General features: G+C 50.8%; 1 protein-coding gene and 1 long non-coding RNA gene across 2 annotated transcripts in view; one reads left to right on the top strand and one right to left on the bottom strand.

The window, feature by feature from the left end:
• Window positions 1-24,303, top strand: part of PDZD2 (PDZ domain containing 2) — a 216,608-nt gene that overhangs the window by 188,256 nt on the left and 4,049 nt on the right. The window contains exons 15-23 of the mRNA XM_040977324.1: window positions 1,102-1,136; window positions 1,812-1,968; window positions 2,715-3,511; window positions 6,520-6,664; window positions 14,060-17,714; window positions 18,752-18,869; window positions 22,135-22,236; window positions 23,194-23,467; window positions 23,934-24,068. Of these exons, the coding sequence (XP_040833258.1) occupies window positions 1,102-1,136; window positions 1,812-1,968; window positions 2,715-3,511; window positions 6,520-6,664; window positions 14,060-17,714; window positions 18,752-18,869; window positions 22,135-22,236; window positions 23,194-23,467; window positions 23,934-24,068 (5,418 nt within the window). The remainder of the gene's footprint in view (window positions 1-1,101; window positions 1,137-1,811; window positions 1,969-2,714; window positions 3,512-6,519; window positions 6,665-14,059; window positions 17,715-18,751; window positions 18,870-22,134; window positions 22,237-23,193; window positions 23,468-23,933; window positions 24,069-24,303) is intronic.
• On the bottom strand, window positions 21,061-21,434 carry LOC121154458. Its single transcript, XR_005883524.1, has 2 exons — window positions 21,393-21,434; window positions 21,061-21,362 (listed from the first exon to the last, which is right to left on the bottom strand). It is a non-coding gene; the product is annotated as an uncharacterized LOC121154458 (long non-coding RNA).

Below are 24,303 nucleotides of genomic sequence, written 5' to 3' on the forward strand. Positions count from 1 at the left end.
GATGAAAGTGAGATTAAATATCAGTCATTGGGTAGATGGCCAGGGTGTTACTCATCCCAAGATGCTGTGTTGCCTTGCTGTGAACTCAGCTGTTTCCATTTCCATGGAGAGAGCTGGAGGAAGGATCACACTTCCCCACGCACGTGGATAAGTGCAGACAGGGAAAGCTTTCACTCTAACTTTCCCTGGAGCTTGAAGACCATAAGGAGTGCTTCAAGCCTTTCTGAGCCCCAGATTTTACTGATACTTGCTGGCTGTACAGGAAGACCCAAGACACGAGTGACTGGTCGTCAGAAGGCAGAGATAGTGTGCTGTTTTGGCAACCATAAAACACCCTGATTATTTGTATTCATTCAAATGAACACTTTGAAAGTGAGCCTGGCCAGAACGTGGTATGTATTGCGCCAGTGCGCCCTCCTGGCCTGCCCACAAGCTGTGCACTCCATCCCAACATTTCTATCCACTCATGGGCAAGAGCTAGGCTTGTCCTACTTAAGTTGTGTTTTGCTTGAAGCAGATAAAATCTAAACATGAAGCTTTTCATCCTTCTGTTAACATTCAAATGGAAAGCCAGCTCTTGCCCACTTCATTCACGAGGTACTCAGGCAGTGGTCACTTGATCATGGATCTTTCAGCCCATCTGGGCACTCTCTCTGCCAGCCTCTCGGAGCCCAGCTGCTACAGCCAGCACTGTGAGGGCCCGTCTGTCCACAGCTCTGCTCTGGAGACTTGATGAGCTGTGAGGCCCATCCCTTCATCAGCCACTCACACCAGACAGACAAGAGTTGAGGTATGGGTAGACTCAAAGGCTGGAAATTCCAGACAGCTTAAGTGACTCCCAGGCGGGATCAGCACGGAAGTGGTAGTGTGTGCAGTAGGGCTTGAAACTTGCACAGACACTGAGCCAATGGGCTGGGACAGGATGGGGTGGAACAGCCAAATGGACCTGCATGCATATCGCTACCTGTGCCCCAGCCCCAGTCTAGCAGAGAGGGTGTGTCTGAATAGAGCTGGCTCCTCCCCCAGTAGCTAAAGAAGCAATCCTGTTTGTGGTTTGAGTGTCATGGTTTTGACCAAGTGATGAATTTTTTCCCCCAACAGGTACACCCTTGAAGAGTCCCTCTCTTGCCAAGAAGGTAAGTGAAGTCCCTGTGACCCACGTGGGCTGCAAGCAGATACTGATTCCTGGGGCACAGAGGTGAGAAGCCTCAGGCCCAGCCAGGATCCCAGCCAGGGAGTTCTTGGGGACCCTGGAGATGGAAAGTGTCAGCAGTGCTCTGTTGAGAACATACACATAAGTTTGTCATACTAAAGTGCTCAGCCAAGGAAAGAGTAGAACCACAAGGTACTGTCGATTGAAAGGCAACTTTGTAAACTGTTCTTTAATAAAGCAGCCAGACTCGGCTGAGTGTCAGAGTTGCCAGGTTGTGGCATCCTCAGCTGGCTCTCTGTAAGGCCAGAGGATCTTGGAGCAAAATCCACTTCCTCCCGCCCTTGCCCTCTCTTCCTATCCATGCCTGCCATGGCTTCCCCAAGACGGTTCACATATTGCTGCCATGGCTTTTTTGCTCTCAGCCAAAATTGTATCCCTCCATCTCCTACCCCTCCCTGAAAAAAACACAAAAAAGCACTAGCAGCAATGTTAGCAAGCAGCATTGGCCTTTTCCTCTGTGAAGTCCTTAGCGCAGCCACCCTAACATATCGAGAGGCCAGCGTTGGCTATCACAGCTGGGGCCGCCGAAGCATTCTTGAAAGGATGGGAAGTAATCATCACTGAAAATAACATGCTGCTTTGCCCCTTTTTGTAACAGGATGCCTTGCTGGCCGAGTCTGAGCTGTCTCAGTACTTCACCCACGAGACTCCAGGCCCACTGGCTGACTTCATGGTGACTGGCTCAGAGGACAAGGATCACTCCGGAAGTGGCTGCAGCACCGCCGAGGACAGCAGCCTAACCCCTGGCACCCCCAGTAAGCTGCAGAGCCCAAAGACGCCATGCACCTGTGTGCTGGAGCTTAACCATTCTGGTGCTATGCTAAGGGGACCATCCCTCTGGCTGGGTCAAAGCCATCCCAGACTTGGCTCTGGAAAAACAGCAGCTGCTGCCAAGGGCTGAGCACTCAACCAGTATTACGGGCACAGATGTTGATGGTGGCTCACCTGACCTCCTTTACATGACAGTCACCTGGTTGGGTTTCATGTCATCAAATCAGGGCAGGCAACACGATTACATGGACTTTGCTTGACCCCAGGCCAGCAGCTTCATACACCTGTCCACCTAGCCAAAGAGCGACCTCAGGTGGCCAGGTGTTGGGGCTTCAGTCCCATGTCCCCTCCCAGAAAGGAGTTCCTGGCTCTGGCAGTCGGAGAGCTGTGTGCTTCTGCCTGGGCACCACCATGTTTGGATTCAATGACCCAGAGGCTGGGGGGTGAAAAAGAGCAAGAGGAAGAGGAGGGCTCTAGGCTGCCTCACCACCCTGGATAGCTCCTGGGTGGCCCCATGTGTCCAGAGTTGTGTGCCTGACATGTATGCATGTGGAAACATTCATGCATGTAGATGGGATCTTCAGAATGAAAAGAGAAGTTTCTTTTGGTAGCCATTTTGTTTTTTCATAATGACACATTGTGACCTTTGGGACAACTCCCTGCAAAGGACCAGGCTGTGTGGGAAACTGATTTATTTCCTCTCTTTTTCTTTGTCTCCCCAACCCTCCAGCTCACAGGGAGCCAGGGAAAGCGAGGGCCAACAGCCTCGTGGCTCTCGGCAGCCAGCGGGTCTCTGGGCTCTTCCACAAGCAGGTGACAATCGCCAGGCAAGCCAGCCTGCCCGGGAGCCCTCAGGACCTGCGGAGCCCTCTGCTGCGCCAGAGGCGACTGGGCTGCTACGACACCAGTGACGAGGAGTGCAACGGGGAAGGCGACTGCGTCTCCCTCCCCGGGGCCCTGCTAGGGGCCAGTAGGCCCCTGTCGGAAAGCCACTCCAGGCACGTCCTGACGACTTCATCCAAGTCCCAGGATGTCGCCAGGCAAGAGAAACAGCCCCAGAAAACGCTGGTGAGCAAGGCCTCCTCGGTGCCTCTCCTTGGCAGGTCCATGGACTCGGAAGAGAACATCCCTGGAGGTGCAGTGGCCACTCCTTTCCTCGCAGCCAGCCTGCTGGGACCGGAAGAGGCCGCCAAGGGTGGCCCCAGAGACTTGGGGAAGAAGGAGCTGTCTGAATCGAGTTTGCCCAAGTTGGAGTACAAGGTCTGCGAAGGTGCACAAAGTCGGATGAGCGCGGAGAGCCCCATCTCCTCACAGCAGAAGAGCAAAAACCTGGGATTCAGGCACAAACCAGTAGCCAGGGTGAGTCCGCACTGCAAGAAACCCAAAGCTGAGACCAGGTCCGGGGGCTCGGAGACCATGACCGCGACTGACAGAGCAGATGAACCATGCAATCCAGACTTCCACGCCTGGGCCACTGCCGTCAAAGTGACCGTCCCTGATCTTCAGCCAAGTGCACCTGCCGGGAAGGTAACTTTCCCTTAATTGCTTTAACTCTAAGTGAACATTGCCGGAAAGGAGCCTGTTGGGAAGACGGGGCTGTGATGGGAGCATGCTCTGCCACCGCAGTCCTGTTAATTGGAGCGTGCTAGCATATCACAGTCTTTAGTCATGTGTACACTTGGCTGCAACCCTGGGTACCGTCCTTCTGTACCTGGGGCCTGTGGCTGGTGGGAGAAAGCCCCTGGGCCTGGTACCAACTCCTGCACGGGCCACTTGGCATTCATTGAGTGATGGCTTTGGCAAGTTACTGAGCCTTTCTAGGCTGAGAAATGGAATGTGCCACCTGCCCATCTCCCACAGAACTGGGGTGACTGTCAAACATGTAGCCTGACTCAGTCTTGCCCACTGATAAGTTTGTGGGAGATTCCTACATCCCTGTGAAGTCCAGAATTGGAGCAACTTGGGTCCTGAGGGGATCTGCAACATCATGGAGCTGTCTTCACTTTGGTGCCAGTCACTCTTGCTAATGTCACCTCTTAGGCACAAGTAAAATAAGAATCATCGAACAGGCCATATTTTAAAGTGCCAGTACTTCACCATTTGAACAATGAGAGTAAGAGAAATGAACAGTGTTTATAGTCTCGGCACTGTTCTATTTCCGGACAAACAATTCCAGATGACTAAGGCCCTATTTAGAAACACGTTGTGTATAGACACGTAGGTGTAAATAGACTCCAAAAAAATGTAACATCATAAAAAGTATAATAAGCAGAAAGCTTCTTTTTTTTTTTATTTATTTATTTTTTTTTTATTACATTGCATCATGAGACACAGTTTTACAGGCACTGGGATTCCCCCCTCCCCTCCCCAAAACCCGCTCCCCCCCCCCCATGGTGGATTCCAGAAAGCTTCTTAAAAGCTCATTTTAAGAAGGGTAGAAATGCATATCTTCACCCCACTTTCCTCCTCCCACCCTAAATCCTGTGGGAGTTTGGCACCTGTAGCCCATATGGGATGGCCTAAATACAGATCCCGGCTCCTTGATGCACACTCCAGGAAGACAGCCGGTGCAGTATCCCCACCCAACAGCAGACCATGCCTAAGCCCCTGGCTCCTGCCTGGCCTCTCCCTAGCTGCGTGCAGGTGTGTAGGGAGTGAACCACCAGTTGGAGAAGTTTCTTCTCTCTGTATCTCTGTCTTTCTCTTCTCTCTCTGCCTTTTGAATAAACAAAAAATAAATAGAACATGTTTTACTCAAAGAAGTAGAGGGGGGGAGGAAAGTCATGTTTTTGCATCCAAACTGCAAATGTGTTTAAAAAGATAAAATATTCAGCCAGGGGCTAGATTTCTTCTTTTGAAAATGTGTTATCAACAAGTTTGAGATTAATTATATGAAGCCAAACCAGAATTTTTGTTCATAATAATCTATATCTTTTCACATGAAGGCTTTTGTGATTTTGAATTTGCTCTCCCAAAAGAACTTCTGAGCACGATTTAAGACTTTTATGTAAATGAATTTCACTTCTATTATAAAAATCTTAAGCATAAAATTTGATGTTATTTATATGAGAAACAAAATGTGTTACCATAAGGTGTTAGTCGTCAAAGAAAAGATTTAAAAGCACACACAAATGCCTTCCTGTTTTAATGGATGAATTGTGTTTCTGGATTTTCACTCCACGCTGTTAACCTAAAATTCACTGTTGGAAAGTTTGGGTGCAGTGGCACTTGGCATTCAGAGCACTAAGAAGCCACCACATGTCTCGTTCCAAAGCTCTTCTGCCATTCCTGAGACATTTATGCCACAGGAGTTATTGGGAAATTGAGTTACAATGTGGGAGTACTTCCCTCCCCTGAGAACTTTATTTCACAAAATGATTTTTCGCCATTGTTGCCAGCACACACAGCAGCCCTTCCACCTCACTCCTCTGCTGCCCTCTTGGGGCCACTTGATGACTCGTTAACTCAGGGGGTAAAGGTCACATCCACCTGATTGATGCATTTAGTGCATTTCAAGATGTTCTGGTAGTGGGTATCAGGTAGAAGAAAGGAAGATGAGGCCATTGACACTTGGCCAACAGGAAATCTTGAGCTAGGAAATGCCAGTTGGATCTGTCTAGACTAGTCCTCTCCCTTGCTGCCAAACTCGGCATTCGATTTGAAGTTGTGGATTTTGTTGTGCACACTAACAGTAGTGCTTACTGTCTCTGCAGCCTTTGTATTCCGCATGCTGTTTTTATAACTGTTCGTACTTTGTCTTCTTTTGTCTAACTCTCCAAGACTGAGAACATTTTATTCCCACTTTTTACGTTGAGAAAACTGAAACTTAAGGAAAAATGACTGCAATTCTAGATTCTGGCTCTTCTGGCTATTAGCTCAGAGCTCTACTTAAAATATATATGTAATACTTTTCAGTACTTGGCAAATTCTTTTTCTTAAATTGATGTCTGTTATTTGAGAGGTAGACATCTCCCATCTGCTGGTTCACTCCCCAAATATCCATGACAGCTGGGCTGGCCAAGCTGAAGCCAGGAGCTAGAAACTTCAGTCTGGTCTCCCACATGGGTGGCAGGGACCCTGGTGCCTGAGCCGTCACCTGCTGGCTCCCGAGGCTGGAATCGGCGGGAGAGGTGAGGCCCCACACGACTGCCTGACGCAGGACGCAGGCCGGCCGAGTCACCGTCTGCACCGAGACCCCCCTCCTGGCTCCTTTGGCTTCTTCACATCCAGCTCCTCTTTATACAAGGGAACTTCAAAAAGTCTGTGGGGAAAGGGAATTCAGAGTCTATTGAGTTGCAAAGAGACAATTGAAATTCATGATTTTTTTCCCAGTGTGCGTTGTCCATGAACTTCTTAAAGGCCCCTTGTATGCATGAATTTCACATTTCTGGGTGACAAAATAAACCAAGTCTTTTAATTCCATTTCCCCATCTGTAAACTTTGGGAAGTCCCCTCCTTCAGGCTCTTATGCTCCAGAAGTCCTAAGAGGCAACGTGGGGTGACTTTATGGTGACTTGGGGTTGTCCTTGTGCCAGGAACCTTTGGGACAGCTGACCCTCAAGGATGGACATATCCCCACCGCCTGTGAGCCAGCTAGTGCCCCATCCCTCCTGGACCCTGGCCACCCCCCAGAGCACCTGCCCAGAGCCGCACCAGAGCCAGGGCCCTGGCCCGTGACAGGTAAGATCCTTCATCGCTTGTTAACCCTTAGAACCAGGAAGGCAGGACCCCTCCTAAAAGTGCAGAAATTTGAAGGGGGAAATTCCTCCTATAGAAACTAAGGTTTAAATACTGCCTGCATGGAACAGCTTTACTAGATCTTTGTGCCAGAATACATTTTTTAGGTACTTTTACAACTTGTTTTATTTGAAAGGCAGTTATCACCTGCTGCCTTCCAGTGTCTGCATTTGCAGGAAGCGGGGTGAGAAACAGGGGTAGGCAAACCTCGAACCAGGCATGGCTTCACAGTTGCACAATATGGCCCAAGCACTGACTTAACTGTTGTATAGTGTGGCCACCTCTGCATTCACAGCTTCAGCTCCGTGTTGAGTACATCCAGTTTTAATTGATGCTTGTTTACCTGTTGGGTAACACGCATGGATGAGCAGGGAGGATTTCCCAGCCTTTCAGAATCTCGGCATGGCTTTTGTAAAATCCAGCACACTAAACTACGCTCACAGGAATCTTCACAAGAAACAATCAAGAACTAGCACAAATGCTGATGAGAAACCAGGTAATGTTACAGAGATCGTCTGCGTATTTCCTTAACTACCATCATTCATTAGTTATTCAAATTATTGATCAAGCTTGATACTCTAAATTTGTTAAGCATGATTTTTCTAAAATCAATCATACTTGGTAATGGAGGTCTTTATGGAAACTTTGTATTCTATATGTGCAACTCTGGCCAGACATGGCCTCCTGTCCCTGCTTCTGCTCCAGCTTCCTGTTAATGCTCTTGGGAGGTGCATGGATTTCTGCCACCTATGTGGGAGACCCGGATGGAGTTCTTGGCTCCCGGCTTGGGCCTGGCCCAGCCCCAGCTGTTGCAAGCATTTTAGAAGTGAACCAGCAGATAAATGATCTCGCCATCTCTCTCTCTTCCTCTCCCCCACTTGCTCACCCCCTACTCTCTCATGCCCCTTCCCTCCTCACTCTCCCCTGTCCTTCCCCACCCCAACACCCCCCTGGCTTTCATCTCCCACCTTCTCTTCCTTCCTCTCTCACTATTACTTTCAAATAAGTAAATCTTTCTAAAATATTTCTCATAACATTTTAGAAGCATAGGTGTCCATCTCCCCTTCTCGCTATGCTCTCCTACTATTTGGCCTCATGTTATCCTAGTTTCTCAGTACAAGATACAAGCTTTCTGATACTTAAATGTATCATGACTCAAAAAATAAAAACAAAGGTAGAAAACCTAGTGTCATAATGTAAAGCCTATATTTGTTTCATTGGAAGTCCTACTTTTATTTCGGAGTAGACATCTGCATAGTGCCTGTACTTCTCAGTATGCTAATATCCCTTGAGTAGTTCATATATATGTATATAGTACATTGCATATTAGCTGTCTAATACCAGAACATGTGCTATCTGTCCTTCGGGGACTGGCTTCCTTCAATTAACCATAATGCTTTCCAGCCTGGACCATTTTGGTGCAAATGGTAAGATTTCATTCTTTGTGGCTGAGTAGTATTCCACAGAGTAGACGTACCACCGTTTGTTTTATCCATCCCTCTGTTTACGGGCATCTGGGTCGTTTCCATGTCCTAAGTTGTTAAGCTTTGTGCTGCTCTAAGCAGAGAGTTGCAGGTTGCTCTCCTGAATGCAGATTTCATTGCATTTGAATGTATTCCCAGGAGCGGGATGGCTGTATCATATGGCAGATCAGTTTCCAGTTCTCTGAGCACTGTCCATTACTGATGTCCATTACTGCACTAGGCCAATACTGGAGCAGGTGCCTGCTTCTCTTCATCCTTACCAGCAGTCATTGTTTGCTGATTTCTGCATGCTAGCCCTTCTTGCTGGAGTTCAGTGGAACCTCAGTGTGGTCTTGATTTGCATTTCCCTAATAGCTAGGAAACTTGAGCATTTTTTCACATCTGTTAGCCTTTTTAATTTCATCTTCTCAAAAATAGTTGTTCATGTCCCTCATTCATTACTTAACAGTATTGTTTGTTTTGCTGTTGTTGCATTTCTGTCTTTGTAGATCCCTAGATGTTAGTCCCCTATTTTTTGTGTAGTGTGAGGTTTTCTCCCATTCTGTCAGTTGCCTTCTCACTTCATTGACCATTTCCCTTGCCATACAAAATCTTCTCAGATCGACAGAGTCCCATTTGTTTAGTAAGTAAATCTTTTTTTTTTTTTTTTTAATAATAATAAGGGGCAGGGACCCTTCTCCAGGGGCCGGTTATCCCTAAGAGGGTGACGGCTCACTTGGCTGGAGCTGTGGCCATCTGTCCTGGCTGCTGGCTCTTCACCTGCTGTGAAGAGAGCAGGATGTGTCCCCTGTGAGGATGCCCTAACCATTCAGAATACCATCCCCTGCCTGGCTGGCTGCTCCCAGAACAAAGACCCCGCAGGCCTCTGTAGGCCGGGGGCTCTTGCTGCTCTGCCCCGGGGTGCCACTGTCAGTGTGGTTTCTGCTCTCTGAGGTTCAGGTTCACTCCAGGAGCAGACGTCGGCTGGCCACTTGGTGTTGGCCTGCACAATGTGTGGACACCAAGGGGTTCTAGCCAAGAGGTGGCATCACAGGAGGCAGCCCTCAGCATCACCTCCCTACAACTCTACAACCCTACACTGTCCATCATGATCTTCTAGAAGCTTCCTTGGAGGAGAGTGTGGATACAACAGGGGATTTTTTTTTTTCTTACCCACCACTGATACCAGCCTCTTCCAGATTTCCAGCATAATGCAGAAAATCCTTCCCTTTGGTCCACTTGAGGATGTTTTCCTTCTAGGCAGGCAACTCTTTCTGAATACCAAGGGTTTGTGTTTATGTAAGGAGATGAGTTTATACATGTCAAGTTCTGTGACATACAGGGGAATTTCAGAAAGTTCATGGCAACCTAGAATCAGAGATGCCTGCTGAAAAAACTGAAAATCAGCATAGTTCTTTTACAACATGCACTTTTCAGGGTCTTTCAGAGAATCTTTCAAATTCAGGAGCTTTGAACATGTGCAACTTTTTGGTCTCCCACCTCTCCCTCTATTTTCCTACCTTTGACCATACCGGCCACGTTGCTGGGGCGGTAGGGAGCTCTGCTCGCACAGACCTGTGTTTGTGAGGGTGTAGGAGTGCTACCTGTCGGCCTGCTCTGCACTTCCAAGAGGCAATTGGGAAAGGAGCCACTGTGGGCCTGGACATCTACTGAGCAACCCTAAACACACATGCCAGGGACAGATTATATTGAATGCATGATGATGACTGAGTTACAGTGGCACACGGGTGCCCTCTAGGGTTTTGGGTATATCTGAAATATGCAGGCATTTCCAAAAATATATGGGAAAATGAAATTAAAAGAAAAATTAGCTGCTGGACATGTTAAGCCACTACCTGCAGTGCTGGTAACCAACATGGGCACCAGCTCAAGTCCTGGCTACTCCTCTTCCAGCTCAGCTGCCAGCTAATCGTCCTGGTAGAACAATCACAGGACCAACCCAGATGAAGCTTCTGGCTTTGTCCTAACCCAGCCCTGCTCATTGCAGCCTTGTAGGAAGTAAACCAGTGGATGAAAGGTCTCTCACTCTCTCCTTCTGTAACGCTACACTTCAAATAAGTAAATAATGTAGCAGAGCAGGCATTTAGAATAGCAATTAACACAACAGCACACCATTGTTTGGGTTTAATGCACCAGCTCCTGGAAGTCAACAGTGACAGTTCAAGCACTTGGGTTCTTGTACCCAACAGAGAGGGGACCTGGGTTGAATTCCTGGCTCCAGACGTGGCAGTTGTGGGCATTTAAGGAGTGAAACAACCAAAGGAAAGGATCACAGTTGCTGTTTCAACTTATTTTAAATATTTTTTTAAGATTTATTTATTTTTATTGGAAAGTCAGATATATACAGAGAGGAGGAAAGACAGAAAGATCTTCCGTCCATTCATTCACTCCCCAAGTGACCTCAACAGCCAGAGCTGTGCCAGTTCGAAGCTAGGACTTCTTCAGGATCTCCCACGCAGGTGCAGGATCCCAAGGCTTAGGGCCGTCCTTGACTGCTTTCCCAGGCCACAGACAGGGAGCTGGATGGGAAGAAGGGCCGCCAGGACACGAACCAGTGCCCATATGGGGTCCCAGTGTGTGCAGTGCAAGGACTTCAGCTGCTAGGCTACTGCGCTGTTCCCTCATTTAAAATATTTCAGTTCCTTTTTACAGAAAAATATTCATAGTTTTTAATATGAATTTTCTATGAACTTTTTAAAGATCCCTTCTTACTTGACCCAACGTGAATTTGCTCAATGCCTGAATTTTTTTTCATGGCTCTGGCTCCTTTTTGCAGATTTTTCTCTCTGCCTAATTAAGAGGCCTCTGTGACCAGCTGGTCCTGCTGGCAGGGTCCCCGCAGGTAGCCACTCTGCTTCCTTCCAATTTTCTTACAAGCAATTCAGCTGCTTTCCCATGTGTAAGGAAGATGTTCTTTTAAACATATCCTGTTGGAAGCAAACTGAGAAGGAACATTTTATCTTGGGGGAAAAAAAAAGTTTTTTAAATATTCAGAATGATGGGAGAGTTACTGTAGTAAAGTACCAGGTGGGTGCCACCTACAGGCAGCCTGGCCAACCTGCACCTCAGCTGGTCCCAGGAAGTGCCCCAGGACAAGGGCAAGCTCAAGCCTGCCCGCCTGCCCATGCTGCAGGGTGCTGATGGAGAAACCATGAGGTTTTTCACTACAGCGTATAGAGCACTGTGGAGTACAGGACCCAAGTCATACTGTTATGTACGTGTGGTTTTCCTCAAGAAAAAATATGCATGTTGTCTGCCCAACCCCTAATTTGCTTTCATAGTACGTGCTGGTACATACTCTCCCACCAGGGTTTCCTAAAGCCATTTTCTATGGGGAATGATGGCCAATGTGCTGTTTTTATGTGGGAGCAGGAGGGAATGGGCCTTTGGGGTACTGGTTCCCTCCCCGTAACCGTTGGCTCTTAGCTGCGACGGTGCCTCCTGGTTTCAATGTGAGCAAAGGCCCGAGATGGACAGCATTTGTGCTGCTTGTTTGCCTTGAGATTGTTTTTGGTTTTTGTTTTGTTATTTGATTTTTTTTTTTAAGTAACTTAAGATTTCAAAGCTAGCATAAAAGGCGTGAAAGCCTCAAAAGAGAACTTCTGTTGCTCTTTTGTTGCATGTCCTTTTATCCTTGGATACGCAGGGGCACTTCAGACACTTCACAGAAAAGCAGAATTTTAGATGAGTTCCTGTGCTTACTTGCTTGGGTGTCCATAGCCCTGTGCTTTTAAAAAAAAAGTTTGCACTACAGTAAACACGCCTTTTAAGTCCACTTTCCATGAACTTGTTGAAGCATCTAATACACCTAAATGAATATGTCAATCAGTCTTACAGTTTGTGTTTTTTCTTTTTGTACTTTGTTTTTTTTACAAAGATAAAGACCATGGGGGTCCCTAGCTCCTACGCTTTATTTCTTGGGTCCACTGAAGGTCGTTCCGAGCCCTGAGCTGGTTGCTGGAATCACAGGACTGTGCCCAGGCAGGTTGGGGTCCTGGGCCAGCGGGACAGTCACGCAGGTCACCACTGATGCTCCCCCAGCATCCCACATGCCATGGTCAAGTGGCCTTTGCTGCCATTCTTGGGTATTCAGGGGGAATTCCAAAGGAAGGGCAGTCACATAAAGGTGGCATCCAAGGCTGCCTGGGTGGAAGGTCGCCTCCCTACACACTGGGCGATCAACTCAAACTCAGTGCATGTGTCTGAAACCAGGCTCCCCATCCCCAGGCTGCTGTGAAACTTTGGTGATGTTAGGCTGCAGGGAAGTGCTATGGGTCAGAGGCTCAGCCTTCAGCAGCGGGCACGGTGGCTTGGTCATCCGGCCTTGCTGCCAGCTGTTCTCAGTGCGTAAGTCATGTGGCCATTAGAGGTCGGGTCTGAGACTGGGCTGTGCAGCAGCTTGGGGGAGGGGGAGGTTGGGTGGAGCAGCCCCCTGGCTGGACCCCCTGTATACTGTGCCACCTCAGACACAAATGGTAACTGCCCCTGGGGTGCCATGGGGACTGCCTCCAGCAATGTTGGCGGGAAAATGCAATGCTGGAAAGCCCTCAGCTTGGTGCTGGCTCCCTCATAATTGGAAAATCTGCGCAGTACAGTGCTTAGTCTGAGTAACTCATCCAGTTTGTGGACATGGGAAGTGCAGGAGGAAGAAGAAAACACTCTTAAGATTGATGTGACATAAGCAGAACTGAGCCAATACTTGCGCTAGACTCACTCCAGAAGTTCCTCAGCAGAGCCCCCTGCTGCGAGATGCTGTGTGACAGGTTGACAGGGCCTTCAGGCAGACACATCCAGGACAGAGTGGCCCTTGGGAAGCCCTCCTCTGGAGGTCAGGATCTATGCTGTGTGCCTGCCTACAGCCTGTCACGTTGTCTTTCAAATCTACAGCATCTTCGTCCTCATCATTCGTGGCCAGGCTGTACCTCATGTGCCAAATTCAAGGCCCCACCTCCCCATCTCACCAGCTCCCCCACCTGCGTCAGCTTCCTCAGTGCAGAGCAATGGCTCCACAACACATGGCTCCCATCCCATCGCATCTTCTCTTTTCCCCACTCGGCGCTTAAGAGGAAAGCCTCCAGTGCCGAGCTGGGCTTGTCTCACATGGTACCCTCTCACTTCCTCCTCCTACATGAGGGTAACCTACTCGTGGCCCGCCAGGTGCTGGCCATGAGTCAGGAAGCTCTGCCAGAGCTGTGTGCAGAAGCCACAAATACAACAGCCTGGCTAGCTCCCGCAGCATCTGCCACCACGGGGCAGTGGGTGGTGCTCAAGAAAACAAGTGTAGGATTTCTGCTGTTCCCCTCTCCTCCGTTCTTAAAAAAAAACCAAAAGCAAGGCTGGCACTGCAGTGTGGCTGGTGAAGCTACAGCTTGGGAAGCCTGCATGCCACACTGCAGGGCCTGGTTTAAGTCCTCCCTGCTCTGCTTCAAATCCAGCTTCCTGCTGATGCACCTGAGGGGCAGCAAAAGATGGACCAAGTGCTTGAGGTCCAGATGGCATTGCCTAGCTCAAACCCAGGTTGGCATCATTTAGGCAGTGAACTGGCAGATGGAAAATCCCTCTCTGTCTCCGTCTCTTGCTCCTGCTCTGTCTTTCTAGTAGATAAAACTAAATAAAACTTGCCTTTAAATTAAGCAAAAGACAGAACAAGCAAGCATGCACAAGTGTTCTGCCAGCTAGTCTGGGTCACTTAGAGTGTCAAAAGCTGAGCAGTGTGGGATGTGGGTGCTGTGCGATTTGAGAGACAAAGCTTCGAATGTCATTCTGAGTGGGTTTACCTTTTTTTTTGAAAAGTTGGAGCGCTTTTCCAGTTTCTCTCCCATCCCCTCATGTTTTGTTTGCTTTCTTCACACAGGACCTGAGCAGTCACCAGACCTCACCCCTGTCCCCAGGGAGGCCTCTGTAGCCACGGAGCAAGTCAGCCAGCCTGTCTTGCCCGGGAGCTCTGAGCCCGGGTCCTCGGGCAGAGCTGCAGCAAGACTCACCCTGGAGCGTGCCGTGACCCTGGGAGACACGGCAACAGCTCTCCCTGACGCCAGCAAAACTGCAGCTGCTCCAGGAACCATGGGAGCTGCCTTGCCCCCCAGCGCCGGAGACAGGCTGTCCCCAGACCTGGTGACACCACCAGGTAACCACAGCAAGACGACGCTGGGAGCCACAGAATGGCAGGCCCCAGAAGGCTCCCAGGAGGCCGCCAGGCTCCAAGACACAGACTCACTGTCCATGAGGATATGCCAGGCCAGCCCGTGCCTGCCACCACTGCCCCCCAATACGGCCAAAGACCCTGAAGTGTTGGAGAGCAGAGAGAGCCTCATGACGGATATTGACAGATCCAAAGCACCGTCACATTCCTCTCGGACAGGGGAGCCTCAGGGCCTCCAGCCAGCAGGAGCCAGTGCCCAGCACAGCTCTGAGCCGTGCCCCCGGAGGGCCTGGGCTCCCGGGCCAGCCCCTTCCCCGCAGGGAGCTCCCCAGCCCTCGGTCCTGGATGCCATCAACCCTGACAAGCATTTTACTGTGAACAAGAGCTTCTTGAGCAACTACTCGAGAAACTTGAGCAGTTTCCATGACGATAGCCTCTCCCTGTCAGGCCTGGGTGACAGCACAGAGCCATCTCTGTCCTCCATGTATGGGGATGCTGAAGATTCTTCCTCCGACCCCGAGTCGCTCCCCGAGGCCCCACGGGTGGCTAGTGAGGACAGCTGGCCACCACCTCCTTCTCCTCCTTCTCCTCCTTGGCCTCTTCACCAGGAAGAAGCTGAGGAGTCTGAAGAAGAACAAATTGAAATCTGTTCTGCCAGTGGTGCCCTCACAGCACCTACCTCTGCAGCCACACCCTGCCCCACTGTGGCCCGAGTTCTGCCCCTGCAGCCCAGCGTTCTGAGCACGTTGCTGGAAAGCCCACGGGGGAGAGGTTCGCACCCACAAGGTCCCAGCTCTTCCCGGCCCAGTCCCCTCACGGGCGTGAACTCACAGTCACCCAGAGGTGTCACAGATGTAAACACTGCACATGGATCTCCAGAAGTCAGCAGCACAAGCTCGGCCGTGGTGCACGGGCATCTGTGCGACCTCCCCGTCAAGCCCAGTCCCACCAACGTGAATGGTCTGGAACGTGACCTGCCAGGTGACGGGACCCCAGACAGATCAGAACCAAATGTTGGTGGGCCTGAACCTGCCCCTACGGGTGTGGCCATGCCTGAGCAGGGAAGCTCCACCTCTGCAAACAGACATGGACCCGACCTGGCTGGTGACTTCCTGCAGAGAACCAAGCTGACCTGCAGGAAGCCCATCGTGGCCTGGCTGAAAGACATCAATCACAACTACCAAGGTATGCACTTACAGAGCAAGATCAACCAGGAGCCAGCCAGAAGCCCCGAGGCCAAAACTCCAAGTTTCAACCACAGAAAGGGGGCTGCGGTGCCTCCCAGCCCTCCTCCGCCAAAAGCAAACCCGGACAGTAAAGAGCCTTCTAGAAGAGGCTCGGTGGAGATGCTCTTGAACACCTGTCCGAAGCCCAGGTACACACAAAAGCTGAAGAGGTTGGGTGGCAAGAGCAAGGGCAAGGCGGGCCTCGAGGGTGTCGCCACCAGCCCAGCCAAGGATCACACGAGAGCCCTGGTTTCACCCCACGCATCCCACAAGGTGCTTTCCAGAGGATTCAGCCAGCGGCTCCACGCAGCTGACCACCAGGAGCCTGAGCGAAGAGCCACGGCCGTCCCCAAACCTGTGCCAGCTGCCGCTGGGCCCCTGAAGCTCTCCGCATCGGACACAAGCCTCCGAACCTTCGCCTCACCACCCCTGACCTCCTCCAAGACTCTCTCTGAGCAGGGCATGTGTGGTCACTTTCACACGCCCACCCACTCGGACCCCAACAGAGGCTTCCCAGCTGCCCCCAGGTCTCCCAGGTGTGCCTCAGAGGGCAAGGTGCCCCAAGCTGACACCAGGCCAGGCGTGTCCACTGCGAGCATCAACCACAGTCAGCAGCCTGTGTCCAGCCACCTAGACCAGGCCCTGGAAGCCATGCAGCCCAGCACGGCCAGCCATCCCCTGGGAAGCCCCAGCCAGCCAGAAACAGTGGAGATTTCTTCTGGAAGAATGCCAAAGAACACATGTAGAGACAAGCCAGCTGCGAGAGACACCCAGGCAGGGCCCCCAGCCCAGAACGACAGCCAGGACAAGAGTGACACCAGACCCTACCATCAGGTAGGAGACTTACACCCTACCTCTCCCACACCTCACACCTCCCCGGCGGAACAAGAAACACAACGCTCCCTCAAAACGGCCCCATCAGCCTCCCCACACGTGCCTGTGAAGATGGCAGGTTCTTCCGCCCAGGGAAGACCAAGTCATGCAGCAGGCTCCCCAGGGACATCCAACAGCAGCCCCGCGGGCGAATGCCATCCCTACTTCACACCCAGGCCAGCAACCAGAACCTACTCCATGCCAGCACAGTTCTCCAGCCACTTTGGACGGGAGGGCTTGGCACCCAGCCCAGGTCGCCGTCCTGGGGACAGTCAGATCCCTGAGCCCAGGGCAGCCGAAGGCAGAGTGTTCAGCCTCGCTAATGGACAGGGGCTGTGTGGTGTGAAGCCATCCCTGCAGGAAGCGGCCAGGAGGCCCCTGGCAGCAGACGAAGGGGATGCCGGGGGAGGCCACGAGACCAGGTATCATTTAGTGACAGACAAAATCAGAGTCACCAGGAGACAACACTACTATGAACAGATCTGGCCCCAGGAATCTACCTCATTTTTCTCTGTGAAACAGCGAATCAAGTCCTTTGAGAACCTAGCCAACTCTGACCGGCCCACAAGCAGGACTGGGGCATCCCCATTCTTGTCGGTGAGCTCCAAGCCTCCGATTGGGAGGCGCTCTTCCGGCAGCATTGCCCAGGGCAGCGTGGGCCACCCTGGAGACACTGCAGCGGTGAGGTCGCTGAGGCGCAGCCTGAGTTCCTGCAGTGAAAGCCAAAGTGAAGCCAGTGCCCTCCTCGCTCAGATGACCAAGTCCCCGTCCAGCATGACACTGACCGCCCCCAGGCCAACCCCGCCGGAGCCTGACAGCAAGGATGCCAACACAGACCCGAAGCAGTCAGCCAGTCCTGCGGGCATCCCCACCGCCACTGTGACACCAGCCTCACCCATCAAGAGGCACCAGTCCTCCGTGCGCCACGGTCAGCCCTCACCGGTGTCCCGCTCGAAGCTGCAGGAACTGAGAGCCCTAAGTATGCCCGATCTGGACAAGCTGTGTGGCGAGGGATACACAGCAGGACCCAGCCCTGTGCTCTTCAAAACCCAACTGGAGATAGTGCCCAGGAGGGTGCCTGGCACCCCCATTCAAGGCCACTCTGCCTCAGAGGAACCAGCCGCTCTTTCGAATCCCTCCAAGGGTGAGAACAGGGCCTGTCCAGGAGGAAGCAGCCCTATATCCAGGGAGCCTGAGGCACCTGCTTCAGCCAGTGATACAGAGGAGACTACCCCGGACCCACCTTCAGGAAAAAGCTGGTCGGTTCAGTAAGTATCTGCCTGATTTATTCATTACTCATTTATTCAGAAGTGAGATGGGGAACCAGAGGGGCATGGACCAGCTCCCCAGCCCGGTCAGGAACCAGGAATGCAGTTCAGCTACTTGAGCTGCTTCCCAGGGTTGGCACTACCCAGAGGGCTAAAGCCAGGAGCCAGAGGCAGGTCTTAAATTCAGGTACCCAGCACGGGACCTGGGCATTTTAACCAGCATCTTAGCAGTAGGCCAGCCAGCCAGCCAATGACATCCTGTCCCCATGCCCCATTTACTTTCTGTAGCTCTTCAGGTCTCATGAGGTTCTTTGCTCATGCATTTACCTCAGCATCTGACAGGGGCTATTGCCCTTTTGTAAACTTGGATTCTTCTTTATTTGAAAAGCAGAAAGAGACCAAGCTCTCCCATCCACTGGTTCACTTTCCAGATGCCCACAATAGCCAGGGCTGGGCCAGGCTAAAGCTGGGTCTCCCATGTGAATGGCAGAGACTCGATCCTTTGAGCCAACACTGCCTCTGCCCAGGTATGCTTCAGCTTCAGCAGGAAGCTGTGCTTAGGAGCAGAACCAGGACTGGGAACCAGCCACAGCCATGTGGGATGCAGGTGGGCATGAGTGGCACCTTCCATGTTCTCCTCGCCTTTTCATGTGAATGTCTTGCTTCTTTCTGGAATGGTTTTAGATGAACAGGAACTCTGCACAGACAGTGCAGAAGGCCCAGGCACCTCTCACCCAGCTCTTCCAAATGTTAACATCAGCACAATGGGGAGAAGTGGCTGCAGTAAACGGGAAATTTCCCTCATCCTCTCAAACATCTCCGAAGTGTGCTGAACGCCTGCAGGTCCCAACGGCTGGGGCCACAGCAGCCCTTTCCCAGTGGCATCCAGGCTCCTTCCTCTCACGTGGAGTCGGAGTTTTCTGCCTAAGTAGGCACCAGGACCAGGAAACACTTAGAGTGGAAGGAGCACTCTGCAAATCGGGACAAATGGAAAACGTGGGGTTTACTAATGCTCACTCCCTGTGTTTGTGTTACAGTCTGGATCAACTTCACGTGTCACCTGGCGACCAGGAGAGAGTACAGGCTGTCCTGTCTTCAGTGGGGTCAAAGTCCACTGTCCTCTCTCTTCTTCAGGAGGTGGAAGCACACTCACAGGTCAGTGGAATGCTGTGAACACGGGAAGACAGAACTGTGACGGGGTTCATGGCCAGGTGTGTGCCACCGGCTCAGCCAGCCAAGGGGAGACCTCTGGGAGGGCACAGCTCAGACTGTAGCCACAGGTGCTACAGGCCAGGTCTTGCACAGGCAGATGCCCACATAGGGTCCCTGCAGTTTTCATCCCCCAGGAGTAACTGGTTTCTTCTCTCTGCGCCTCATTTGCAGTTAGATTGCACAGGGTCCTCACAGAACTGGGTACCTTGGAAATCCTGGAGAATGACTGAGGGGTCCAGCAAGAACTAGCCAAAGGGAGCCACCTGCTGGTGACAGAGAGCTAGGCGAGGGAAGAATGAATCAGGAGTGTATGAAGCCGAGGGCATGACCAGGCAGCCTAATTAATAAGAGTGAAAAAAGCTTTTTGAAAAACTGGATTCAAGAGTTCAACGAAAATAAAGCCTGGGTCACAGCGTAGGCTACTTCTTTCAAGAACAGTGTCGATTTCTCAGCAGTATCCATAGATCTGGACCCTAACACAAGGGGTTTTAGAGGAAAAAAGCAGACCGGAGAGCACACATGAAGTTTGACTTTTTGTTTATTTAAAAGGCAGAGCAACAGACTCCTGTCTCCCTCCATCAGTTTACTCCCCAATACAGGGGGCTGGTCTAGGCTGAAGGTAGGACTGCTGCTGCTTTCCCAGGTGCTCTAGCAGGTAGCAGCAGCTGGAATGCAGGCAGGCACTCTGATGGAGTTGCAGCCTCTGGCTTAACCCCTGCACCCAAGGTCAGGGCCTCTGACGGCTGTCTTTGCTGGTGACCACGCCAAATACAAGTATCCCTCAGCTAGCACTGCTTCAGCTATGGAGCGCTCACCCAGAGCAGCTGGGAAGCTTCTGCAGCCTGGAAGTTGGGCGTGACACTGCGAAGACAGGGTGGACCCCTGGCCAGTGCCCTGCCGGGCCACACCCTCCATGTCTCAGCCTGCTGCCTTGCATTCCTTCCTATGCCCTTCTTGCTACTGAATGCCCTTGGAGGCACAGGTGCTGGCTCAAGTACCTAAGTTCCTGCCGCCCACATGGAGTGCCCAGAAATGAGTTCCAGGCTGCTGGCCTTCGCCCTAACTGATGCTGAAATCTGGAGAGACACTCTGCCTCTCCTGCTTGGACTCGTAAACAAGCATTTCTGACCTGGAGGTCCCGCTCCAGGACTTCCTGCCATGGTGGTGTGCGTCATGTTTTGGCAGGTCCCTTCTGCTCCCACCACCTTCAGTGTTAGATAAAATGTAAAAGCAGAAAACCAAACATTTCCAGCAAACTTAATATGCACACCACACAGTCAGGGGCTGCAAAGTGGAGACCATTGGCAAGCTGCTGTGGCCACCCAGAGGTCAGCACTGGGCAGGTGCTTTGTTTTATGTCACCTGCCTAGTGGTATGCTGGAGATGTTTGGTGCCACACCTGCTGCCTCCAAGGGTATGGCACAGGAACCAGGGCACAAACCAGCTACTGATACAGGATGTGGATAGCCCAGGCTGTGTCTCGATCACTGTGCCGGTCTCCATTCCTTCGTTCTTACTGCTCTTTGGTTGATTTCAGAAGAGGATGTCTTCTGGCAGTAAGTGTGGTTGGCAGGTGCTAATAATACAAGTGCATGAGAGGGTAGCCATCCGACTTCCATGTGCCCACACCCTGAAGAGTCCGTTCTCTGTGGTTGCTGTGGTGTCCCATGCTGAGCCAAGTTTCCCAGAGGCCAGGTTTGGCCTGACCATCAGCTGCTCATGCACTTGTATCCTCAGACACTAATGGAAGAAAAATAATTTGAGTAAGTTGAAATTAGGTAATAATTTGTTCTGGAATGCATCAGTTCCACTTTTAAATATTCTGTTTCTCTGCTCCCGAAATACCCTTAAATATCTAAGAAATACTCCTATTTCAGCATTAAGGTCACCCCCCTTGCAGGAGCTGGGTGACAATCCCAGACAAGGCAACCTGCATCGTCTTCCATTGTTCCGTACATAAACTCATTTATGAGGGTACTTCAAGAAGTTTCTGGAAAGTAGAAGAAAGTGGAATTAAAAGGTCAGTTTATTCTGGTGCAAGGAACCCTGAAAACAAAAATGCATAAAACTGTGCAATAAGTCCCAAAGGTTTTTGCACCCAAATAGACTTCCTTTAGTTCCACTTTCTATGAACTTTAAGTACCTTTGGATGGTTAGTTGCACCCATGAAAGTCAATTATCTCAAACTCCCAAAGTTCCACATTCATTCTGGTAGTAACATTTGGGATTCTGGTTTGAATGAACTGCTTCAGAGAGCCACAGAATGCCTAAAATTAGTACACATTATTTATGAATAGAATTACCTTTTCCTTTTTTTTTTTTTTAAGGTGCCAGCATAATGGTTGAGCAAGTTAAACCGCCACCTGTAGTGCCAGCATGCCATATGTGTACTAGCTTGAATCAGTCTGCTCTGCTCCTGACCCAGTTCCAATGCACCTGGGAAGGCAGCTCCCGATGACTGAGCACCTGGGCCTCTGCCACTCCTGCGGGCAACCCAAAAGGAGTTCTTGGATCCTGGCTTTGCCTGGTCCAGCTGTAGCTACTGCAGCCATCTGGGGAGAGAAGCAACAAATGGAAGATTCTCTAACTTTGCCTGTTAACCAAGTTAAATTGAAAAAAAATACTGGGTTCTCTCTGCAACTGACAGAGTTGGTTATCCACATTTCAGTCCTTGAGCACTGACAGACTGTAAACCACATGAAACCTAGCAATGCAGACCTTTAAGATGCTGCTGAATCATAGCCGGTGTGTGGGTGAATGAAGAAAGCCAAAGTTCAGAATACTTAGCATAGCTAATTCTTTAAAAGCCTTTGTTCCACAGAATCTTCCCACTGGTGCTTAAGACAGAGGACAGTTTCAGTATTTAACCCTAGGGGACAAGGAAGACTGCTGCACTCCTGTTTCATATGAACATGGAGCAATGGGATGTGAAACACACGGCCTCAGTTCCGTTTGCGGCTGTGGCAAGTGGCTCTGCTAAGTTGTAAAGCAAAGACTCCTTTTGCTCAAATTTCACACCAGACTCAGACAGGACCTGAAGCCTCTGACCATCCAGGGTCACATCCACCTAGCCCGTGGTCCTGCAGCCAATGCAGCCCCTCCAATGAGTCTCTGGAAACTGTGGTTACTGGGATCAGAGGACTTGTGCTACAGCTTCCCTACTCTTAGAAAGAGGAATGTAACTTCTTTTTCTGTTTCTTGTCACTAGAATAAAGAAGACATTTGCTTCATAGCTTTGAATAAAGGCGGCGGCTCAGGTTTAGGATTCAGTGTGGCAGGAGGCACAGGTGTGGAGCCCAACTCAGTCATGGTAAGTGACTATGCCATTGGACTGGCATCCCTGTCAGTTTTTGATTGGGATGCACACTCCTGGGTTTTGCTTCCTGCTCTGTGGAGAAAGTAGTATGCTACATTTTCATTAACAAAGCATTTTTCAAAAAATCTTGAAAATTGGAGTTAGATAAACAGATTTCATCTGCTGGTACGCTTCCCAGATGGCAGTTAATGGCCAGTGGTGAGCCAAGCCACAGCCAGGGGCTCTACTCAGGTCTCCCACATGGGTATTCATGGCCCCAAACACTTGGGCTATAGTCCACTGCTTTTCCCAAGTACATCAGCAGGGAGTCAGACCAGAAATGGAGCAGCCAGGACACAAATCAGTGTGCATATGGGACACTGCAGCCAGAGCCCCAAATAAGCGTTTTAAACACAGGTGATGTGTAGGCTAAATGACATGATAGCCATGTGTCATTTGACAACTAGGCTGTGCTATAAGAAATGCATTACTAGGTGTTTCTCTCATTGTGGCAATGGTGCACTGGCAGAAGGTATGATGTGGCTACAGAGATGTAAAAGCTTTATCACTGAAGGAAACATCACCATGTGACACAGCTATAAATATGGACAGAAGGAGCTACAGCCTTATCTGCCTCAGTATTTTGTTCAAGCAACAGTAAAATCAACAATGAAACCTGTATTTGCTTACAAAGACGGGGAGACAGCACTTCCATCCACTGGTGCACTCCCCAGGTGTAATTCCATGTCCTGCCCTGCATGTCTATTTTTGGTCCTTGGGCCCCTGCACCTATGTGAGTCCTGGATGAAGCTTCTGGCTCCTGCAATTGATGTGGCCCAGCCCAGGTCACTGATGCCACCGTACCAGCAGATGGAAGAGCAGTCTCCTTCCCTCACCTTCTATATAACTGTCTTTAAAGCAATTTTAAAAATACAAAATTTCCTTACGGTGGCCCCTGGCTCTCACTCCTAGGTTCACAGGGTGTTTTCTCAGGGGGCAGCTGCTCAGGAAGGGACCATGAGCCGTGGGGACTTCCTGCTGTCAATCAACGGCACCTCGCTGGCCGGCCTGGCCCATGGAGATGTCTTGAAGATCCTGCACCAGGCACAGCCCCACAGAGACGCCCTGGTGGTCATCCGGAAAGGGAATGAACAGCAGCTCAGGCCCTCCAGTAAGCAGGAGCCTCTCACAGCCAATGGGAAGGCTTTGTCTTCCAACAAGACACTATCCCTGGAGCCTGGACCAGGTAAGAAACTCGTACAGCAGCCTGCACACAGGGCAGGAGATGCTGGCCAACTTCTGGGTCAGGAAAGTTACATACAGCAGCAACACTTACTCTGATTTTGATGTTTATCTTTCCCAAAACACCAGTCTCATGAGGTTGGAGGTCAGGTAGTGCAAATTTCCAGGGACAGGTGGGTGGCAATGTGCCCCTGCCGGTGGCAGCTCATCACATTCGATTCCCCAAGTGTGCCTCCTGTCTTAACTGAAACCGTGCAGGGCTTCACTCAAACCCTCCAGGCACAAAGGCATGCTGTGTGCTCTGGCAAAGGTGGTGGGGACACAGCCAGCAGGGCAGCTTCCGGGTGACCACTGGACGTGAATACTGGCACAGGCACCTAGAGGCGGTGGGTGACAGGCATCTGGGTGGCTCCGGGCAGTGGTGTGACAAGCAGCAATGCTATTTGTGTGCTGACGGGAGCTACTTACAGGGAGAAGCGGAGCTGCACATGGTGCCCTGTGCGTTGAAGTGCTAAAGACCTCGGCGGGCCTGGGACTGAGTGTGGACGGAGGAAGGGCGTCTGTCTTTGGCGACGGGCCTCTGGTCATCAAGAGAGTCTACAAAGGTAAGGTGCTGGACAGCTCTAGCTGCTTCATATTAGACAAGCACATGCTTTTCATGTATTTGTGTGTGTGTGTACATACGCATGGCAACAGCTGCCTGAACTGGCCAGGCCACAGCCAGGAGCCTGGAACTACCCCCAGGTTTCCCACATGTGGCAGCACTCCAAACCCCCAGATCATCCTCTGCTGTTGTGGATACCTCACCTGGGAGCTGGAGCAGAGCAGTGAGGGGACACA

Source organism: Ochotona curzoniae, unplaced genomic scaffold (genome assembly GCF_017591425.1).
Source record: "Ochotona curzoniae isolate NIBS_2020 unplaced genomic scaffold, NIBS_Ocur_1.0 contig_2754, whole genome shotgun sequence".
Taxonomy (NCBI): Eukaryota; Metazoa; Chordata; class Mammalia; order Lagomorpha; family Ochotonidae; genus Ochotona; species Ochotona curzoniae.